Source organism: Sesamum indicum, linkage group LG13 (genome assembly GCF_000512975.1).
Source record: "Sesamum indicum cultivar Zhongzhi No. 13 linkage group LG13, S_indicum_v1.0, whole genome shotgun sequence".
Taxonomy (NCBI): domain Eukaryota; kingdom Viridiplantae; phylum Streptophyta; class Magnoliopsida; order Lamiales; family Pedaliaceae; genus Sesamum; species Sesamum indicum.
In genome coordinates, this window is record NC_026157.1 from 3,221,753 (window position 1) to 3,230,033 (window position 8,281).

Here is an 8,281-nt window from a genome sequence, read left to right on the forward strand (position 1 = left end):
TGATTCACATTCAACCTCTTCTTTATATGGGTAATTCAGTTTCATTAAACTGACAAATTTTCCTTTTTCTTTTGACATTTGCTGTATAATAATACCCAATTTATTTCCTTACCTTCGAACAATGGAAACTCCACACAACTTCTTGCAAAAGTCAACACCAGTATATACAGACCCTGCAACAGAACCCCACAAAGTTCCAAGGGTAGAAAGATCAGTAACTTCTACTTCACCAGGAACTTGATCATGCAAACATGAGAAGACGCACAGTAATCTAGTTGTAACCAAGTGAGTTGAAGTAATAGGAACTACCAAGTCTAAGAGTACTTTAATTTGTAATGTACCTGTTGGAGTGACAACTTGCTTCTCAGTGAAGGGTAAATGACCAAGACCATGCTCCACAACCTAAAACATTATATATAAGAAAGTACAGATTCTGGCACAACTATTATTTGATTGTAAATTTACAATGAAGAGAGTCAAAGGTTACCAGGCGGATAACCCTATCTGAATAAAATACGAAATCATGTTTTGATATATCTCGATCTCGAATCAGGGTATGCATACCTCTGATCTGTAACACAGAAAAGATGTCATTGTCAAGTAGAAAAATCATCACCATAACTGAAATGAATAGAGGCTGATTAGACTCTCACTATGTTCATTATCTAATGAGAAACCGAATAACCATGAGAGCACAAAATATTGCTGCGCAATCACTAATTTCATCTCCCTCTGGCATGCACTCTCTTCTGTACCTTCGCATATAAAAAACTATCACTAGTGCTAATAAAAGATTTAAGTGGCTAAGTTCAAGCAGCCTGATCTACACCATTCTGCACATGCCAAAAACCACTCTTTTCCATTCACCCTCCTAGATCTTCTGAGAGATGACAGTTAAAGAGGCAACTGCTGACAAAGGCATAAATCATGTATTGGGTCTTCTGGGAATAGTATAACATGTGGGAAGTTGAAAACTGAACCCAAGAACAGGAAAAGGGGCATACCTGGAAAGTCGACTGAATAACGTACACATTTGGATATATTTTACACAGGTCGTGCTGCCCAAGCTTTGTGTGAATATGTTGTACAATCAAATCAATTGCGACATGATTGTCACCGCCACGGGGTATAACAACATCAGCATACTTCTTCGACGGCAGAATAAAATCATCAAAAGCAGGCTTGACGAACTTTGCGTACTGTATGTGAAAGTTGAATATTTGCAATAGAAATGTTAATGATATTCAGTCAATGCAGACACCAAACAAGATGCTAGTACTACCACTATCAAATCAAAACTCATGGGCCTCGTAGTGACAGATTCAAGTAATTTGAATACTTTTGCATGCCAAGGAACAAAAACAAATCAAATTGGTTAAGAGTAGGAAAATTTTTGAAAGAGGCAGGAACTTGCCTGTTCAAGAACTGAGTTTATATCCCTACCCCTCTCAACCGTATCACGCCTTATTCTACGAGCAAGCCTCACATCAGCATCTGCATCGATGATCAACCATCACAACGGAAATGAGAGAAGAGACAAATTATAAGATTGACTTCAGTTTCATATATTATAGCAACTTAAAGAATTAGTTACATGTCATAAGATCAATTCAAAGTCCACCTGTGTCAACAAAAATCTTCATGTTCATCATATTCCTCACTCGCTGATCATGGAAGACAAGGATTCCCTCCAATATGATTACATCAGATGCATTCACCTGGCACATTTTTGTGTCAGTCGTAGGGAAACTATTAAGGGGAACAACATTGGACATAAAACATCACATTCCAGGAATCTCCCCACCTTCCCAACAAAAGAGAGCCTCAAACTGATAGGCATATTAGAGTCTGAACCTTTAATTTGGCAAGGAACATTCCAGCCAACAAAAGACTCAACATCAGGCATGTTCATATGTTACATATTTTAATGTCCCTGAATGCAAAGCACAATCATATCTTCAGGGCTTAGAAGGAGAACCTCAAAAAATTACCAGGACCAGAATGTGTAATTGTTGAGTCACACTTCTAAGTCCTTTTATAAGTACCATATTTTCCGATAAATACTTAAGAGTCCAAAAATCATAAAAATGAGTAAAGTGGGATTTGCCCCAAATCCATTTCCTGCCACTTGAAGTACTTTTCAGATGATTATAAAATTTCTAGATGTTTTCCAGTAAAAGCTCCTTCAAGTTTACATCATTACATTACATTTCAGGAAAAAGAATTGAATTTGATTGTACGAAATAATAGATTAGCAAATGAATGGTGAGATTCTCATCCAATCTCCATGCAGTTTATAATGATGAGAATCATAAATTGAACCTGGCGGAAGTCGTCTGAGCACCTTTGATGTGTTTTAAAGTCATAAATTGGAATGTGAACAGATTGTCCGGACTTAAGCTTCTCAGCGCACTCAAGGAGCTGCTCTGTGTCAAAAGCATCTGTAAAGAAACCACCTCATGAGTTAAACAAAATATTTTCTCCACAAATCTGGTAGCAGAAAGATTAAGTATAAGTCGGAATCCAAATTATGAGAGAGAGCAAAGCTCAAGATCACACATAGTTACCTGGATGGTCAAAATTATACTCGTGCACACGTTTCAACTCTGCAGGAGTCAAACCTCGGTAGAAAGAATCCTACACACGACCAAGGGAGTAAAAGTTTATGGACAGAACCAAAAGTTATTAGATTGCAGATCACAAAAAAAGAGAAAAGGAAATGTCCAATGGAAAGCATATTTACTTTATACCTATATATCACCTTTTATTTCTTGAAAAGCTGAACAACATTCAAGAAGTTCTAAATAATGTGTACTCATTTCCACTTTAATTTTGGTTTTCATTTCCTTTCCAAAAACACAATATTCCTGTTAACAGCGCAAGCCCAAATTGAAACTTTGCACTAAGAATCCAGAATTTTCAGAGTATGCAAACGAGGAAAGCATAAACCCAACGAGAAAACACAAAGAACCTGATTCACAAGCACGACACGGTGATCATGCAGCTGCTGAATAATCATATCACAAACTGTAGTCTTCCCTGATGCCGTTCCTCCCGAAACCCCTGCTCCGTAAGCAACAATGGCAAAGACCAAAAAAAAATGACAAATTACAACGAGAAGAAGAAGGAAAAGACAGGGTGAAAATTTCAAAAAAACAAACAAATCAGCAAGCAGAAGAAAATGCGAAATTGCAAGGGGAGAGCAGAAGAATGCGGTGAGAAGATAATTACCGATGACAAATGGCTGCTTGTGGGTGGGGAAATCGCGGAAGGGGTAGGAAGAGGGAGTGGGAGTGGGAGTGGGAGAGGGTGAAGCAGCAGCAGCAGCAGAGTCGAGTCGTCGGCCAGAGAAGTGCGGACCGGAGGACGCCTCCATTACGTAGTTTATTGCCTTGCTCTCATCCGCCATCCTTGATGGTAGGGTTGTAATTTAGTACTCCTATCCTAGTCTTGGAAGAGTAGTGCAAGCGGAAGCCAAGGCTGCGTTTGGCGGAAACGAAATGGCGCTGATGCTCAGAGATCTTCAAATATATGTTATAATTACTATAGTTAATGGGTGGATGACGACTCCAACCCACTCCATCGACCAAAGCTTGACTAGAGTTCGAATTCGAGCTCTTCGATAAGCCAAGCTCGACTCAAAACATTCTTGTTCAAAAGCTTTTGAGCTAATTTTCTATTTTATTAATATTAATATATATTTAGCAACATGTATAATATTAATTAAGTTAAAGATACAAAATATTTATAATATATATTAAAATTATATTCAAACAATATATCATATTTTAATTTATATCATAAATAAAAGTACGATATTTTAATATCAATCTAAAAGTAAACGTAATCAACAAAATAGTATTTTAATTATTGCTGTTGAATATAACGCGTTTGAATTTTATTGTTATATTTTAATATTATTTTATAATTTTCTAATAATTCAGAATATTTTATATATTTAGTTGGCAGTATATATTTTCTACTAAGATTACGCGTAAGTACTTGAATAATTTCATATATATATTTTTAAATATTTACTAATTATATTACCATTGAATTAATATTAGACATGTAATAAAAATAATATAAAGTTTTATATTCATACTATTATATTAATTTAATATAAACATATGATTTGTAATTTTGTAATTAAGTATTATTATTTTATACTAATAATTAATGTTTTAAATTAAGTAATAGTTGAATAAAATTAGGAATATATTTTTATTAGATGCAAAATAATGTACACTTGTCAATCTAATATAATTAATAAATATTCTAAAATAATTATTATTTTGATTAATAATAATTAAAAATATTCTTTTAACAAGCTCGAGTTCATGATTTTGGGCTCCAACCTGAATTTTTGGTCGAGTTCAACTCAAGCTCGATTTGTTTACACTCCTAATTATTATAGTTAATTAATTCTATTAATGAAAATGCAAAGCAAAATGAAAAAGAGACCAACTCAAAAAACTAATTATATATTCTTATATAGTTAAAGAATTTTTATTTTCTTGATTACAATATTTACATGGGATAATTATATTTACATCCCCTCATTTATTGTCTTTTTATACAAATCACCCCTACATTTTTAAAAATTACATAATTCACTCCTGGCAGCCTTTCAAATCCCAAAATTCCTCTATTGACTCGGTCAAATTTTAATTTGATTTTCAATAATAGAAATGCCCTTAGGCGTGTTTTATACTTAGACGTGTTTTATAATTATCAAAACATAGAAGGAGTGTCAAATAAACTAGTAACTAGTAATTGTTTTCTATTAATATATTAATTAAATAATTTAATATTTTAATTTTTAAAAGGTGTAAGTTTATATACAGATTCAGTAAAAAAAGTTAATAAAATAATTTAAAGTTAAACTAAAAAATAGTATAAATAATAAAAAAAAATATATGGGTTCATATAATTCATCTCTAAACATTAATTACTTTGACACTCCACCTATTTTTTGAAAATTACAAAACACCCATGAGTGCATTTTTGTTATTGAAAAATTAAATTAAAGCTTGACTGAATCGATAAGGGTATTTGGGCTTTAAAGGATGTCAGTGATCTAGGTGGTAGAGATAGTTTATGTAAAAAGACAATAGGTGAAGGGTGTAAATGTAAATGATCCCTATTTATATACATGCATATATACAGTTAAAGCTTTCAAGTTTTGTTTTGTTGAGTTGATTTAGAGTCTCACATTTGATTTCATTAATGATAATTGTAGTATACATATAATACGCTAATCCAAGACCTCTAATGTGAATGATTTATTCACAAGATATTGGGTAATTAATTGCCGACTGCCAAAACGCAGCTGGTGAAACCAAGACGAAGGTTTCAAAGTTTCAGTGGTTTCTGAAAAATGACACAATGTGATTGTAGACGATGTCCTTGGCCGTCACGCCCATAATGAAGTCGGCATGAGCGTAATCCTTGATGTACTGAAAGCAATGTGGCCACATCCTTAACATCCGACAGAGCGTCTTGTCCACCATAGCTCAGGAAGAGAGGAAGATCGTGCGGAATTCTGGATAAGTCGTAAATGGGAGGCTTCGATTCACCGTAGTGCTCCACATTGAAGTTTGGATTGCCGTAGTCGTATTTAGACAGGACTCCATCTCTTACAGTTTGAGCCAAATGGACAAGGTTCTTGGTTGAGGTGGATTGAGGTTCGTTCTTGAGGAAAATCTCCACCGTGGATGCATTCAGACAGCAGTTCTTTCCTATATATACGTAAATATTGAATTAATTATAATGACAAGTACTCATATATATAATTAAATCTAGCCCGATTTAATTAATTTATTCAAAAAAAGGTATATGTACCAGTAAGTGCAGTTAGCAAATCATAACAGTCAATCCCAGAATTAAGACACAAAGCTTTGAGAAAGTTGGCGACTGGCTCCCTGCAGTGATCATCATCAACATTAATCAATATCAAATTAAATTTATGTATACACACACACACATATATATAGAGAGAGAGAGTAGTGATGAGAGAGATTAATTAATGTAGTAAGTACGTAGTAATTAATGATTACGTACCCTTTAGGATTGAACTCTGCAAGACCAAAGATTGTAGTGATCTGTTGAATAAGCTATATATATATTATACATCAAAATTATTATTATATAAATGTGAAAGATATATATATATATATATGCGTAATAATCAATTAATTGCATGCATGCATGCATGCTTACTTACTTCACCAACAAAGGATTTGGCAGCGACAACTCCAAGAGCAGTAGTCATGTGACTGAGGTAGGCTATTGGGCTTAATAACGCAGCCGATCTGACCTTCTCCACTTGTTTTCCTTCCGAGAATGATGCTAATGCTATTAGAGTACCCTGTTATGTTAATTAATATCAAATTAATACGTACACATCATCTCTCTCTCTCTCTATATATATATATACAAGGCAGCCATGCATTAATTGAGTATAACCGTACGTACCATAGAATGGCCCACGTAGTGAATTTTCTGGCCCGTTTGTCTGAAAACTAAGTCGATGAAGGATGGTAAGTCATGGATCACCAGATCGTCCCATGTCCAATTCCAATATTCCTGATGCATGCAAATGCAATTAATAAATTTTAGAGAGAGAGAGAATGTATGTGTGTGCGTGTATGGTGGGTTAATGCAAGATTTGCTTACAGGGCTGGCAGCATCGAGGGTGACATGACCACGGCTAAACCGAGTTCCTCTGATGTTGGAAATCCACACATCGAATCCATTATCAGCCAATATCATTGCCAGAGATTCTTCTGGAGAGTTTAGCAGCCACGTCATTCCGTCCTATTTTTCCACATATACATTCCCCATTAATTAACTAATCAAATAAACACATACACACGTACTGATTTGTTTGGTCAAATATAAAAATAGAAAATCAGCAAAAATCAGAGGAGGATAAAAACTGTACGGAATCATCATCATCATCATCGTCATCAGATTCACGGGCATAGTTGCAGGATTTTGGTACTTATCTCTTTGCAACAGACGTACCTCAGTAGTCGTCTGTTCTCGCTTGTATCCACCACCCAACACATGCATTATTAAGCATTCGGACAAATCAAACCCATATTGACGTGGCAACTTGCATGCAGCGGAAAATTTTAATTTAAATTAATTATATGATAAATACATATAATATATGTTCTTTATTTCTTAATTATGTTAATTAGGTGATTGAGATGAGATGATATATAAAAATAGGGAAGCCAATATTATAATGAAATAATTGATATTGGTGGGCGGCTGCCCAAAATCTGCGGCATATATAGCATTATTTCGCCAGTTATATGTATGTATCTTACATCACCTCGGAAATGGATGCTTCGGAATCTTGTCGTTCACATCACATCTCATCCCCATCGGGAATATGAATTTTTCTTCCCCCAATGAATATAGTATCGCCTACTTCAATTAAAAAATGAATACGCTTGATTTTTCCTCTTTCAAGAGTTCTTTAAATATAGGTCACAATAACTATGTTGCTGTTTTATTTTTGGATAATTATTTTAAAATTTTAATTATAAATAATCGTAAAAATTATGAATATTCTCGTAAAATTATAAGTATCATAAAAATAACTCAATTGGACAACTCATTATAGAAATTACCTTTTATTAAAACTGTGATAAGAAATAAAGTTCTAAGTGCCATTACGTCCACAACACAAAACCTATATGTTGTACTTGTGCAAATGACAATACGTACTAACTATATTTATTTTTCCTCCATAATATATTTGAAAACTCTATCGGAAAGTGGTAGAAACATATATAGGTAAATTTTATTTCAAATTCGAATCGATCAAACTTAATTGATTTAATTGAACCAAACCTGATCCAAATAAAAAACTTTCTAGAAGCATATGGAACTTGGCTAAAAACATGCCTGCAATAGAAATTTCGTGACAGGTTTTAATTAGATTGTTTTGACTAGAAAAACATCTACCGAATTCCTCCATCATAGGTTAAAAGTGCAGTCATGTATGTATATAACGGAAACATATATATAAGCGCGCGCATGCATGTGGTGATGAAATGGTTCTTGTATGAGGAATTAAAGCATGGGGGACCGGGAATCATGCTTCTTCAAACACTAAAACTAAATTATTGCCTATACTATTAAAAATCTTTACTGTCGGCCTCACATGCCCATTCTCTCTCTCTCTCACAAACCTTTGTGTTATTACCACCAACACCACATCCCCACGCAGATCTACTACGGTCTAACCCCCCCCCCCCCAACC

At 34.3% G+C, this 8,281-nt stretch overlaps 2 protein-coding genes across 2 annotated transcripts in view; both read right to left on the reverse strand.

Annotated features, from left to right (window-relative positions):
• Positions 1 to 3,409, reverse strand: part of LOC105176256 (uridine kinase-like protein 1, chloroplastic) — a 4,243-nt gene extending 834 nt beyond the window's left edge. The window contains exons 1-10 of the mRNA XM_011098995.2: positions 3,232 to 3,409; positions 2,972 to 3,063; positions 2,568 to 2,637; positions 2,323 to 2,441; positions 1,622 to 1,718; positions 1,415 to 1,494; positions 1,005 to 1,199; positions 488 to 571; positions 342 to 402; positions 113 to 173 (exon numbers count right to left, since the gene is read on the reverse strand). Of these exons, the coding sequence (XP_011097297.1) occupies positions 113 to 173; positions 342 to 402; positions 488 to 571; positions 1,005 to 1,199; positions 1,415 to 1,494; positions 1,622 to 1,718; positions 2,323 to 2,441; positions 2,568 to 2,637; positions 2,972 to 3,063; positions 3,232 to 3,409 (1,037 nt within the window). The remainder of the gene's footprint in view (positions 1 to 112; positions 174 to 341; positions 403 to 487; positions 572 to 1,004; positions 1,200 to 1,414; positions 1,495 to 1,621; positions 1,719 to 2,322; positions 2,442 to 2,567; positions 2,638 to 2,971; positions 3,064 to 3,231) is intronic.
• Positions 5,165 to 8,281, reverse strand: part of LOC105176257 (triacylglycerol lipase 2-like) — a gene marked incomplete in the record, with an annotated part of 3,835 nt that continues 718 nt past the window's right edge. The window contains 8 exon segments of the mRNA XM_020698639.1: positions 5,165 to 5,463; positions 5,465 to 5,741; positions 5,845 to 5,924; positions 6,064 to 6,104; positions 6,227 to 6,370; positions 6,478 to 6,588; positions 6,679 to 6,819; positions 7,030 to 7,119. Of these exon segments, the coding sequence (XP_020554298.1) occupies positions 5,364 to 5,463; positions 5,465 to 5,741; positions 5,845 to 5,924; positions 6,064 to 6,104; positions 6,227 to 6,370; positions 6,478 to 6,588; positions 6,679 to 6,819; positions 7,030 to 7,119 (984 nt within the window).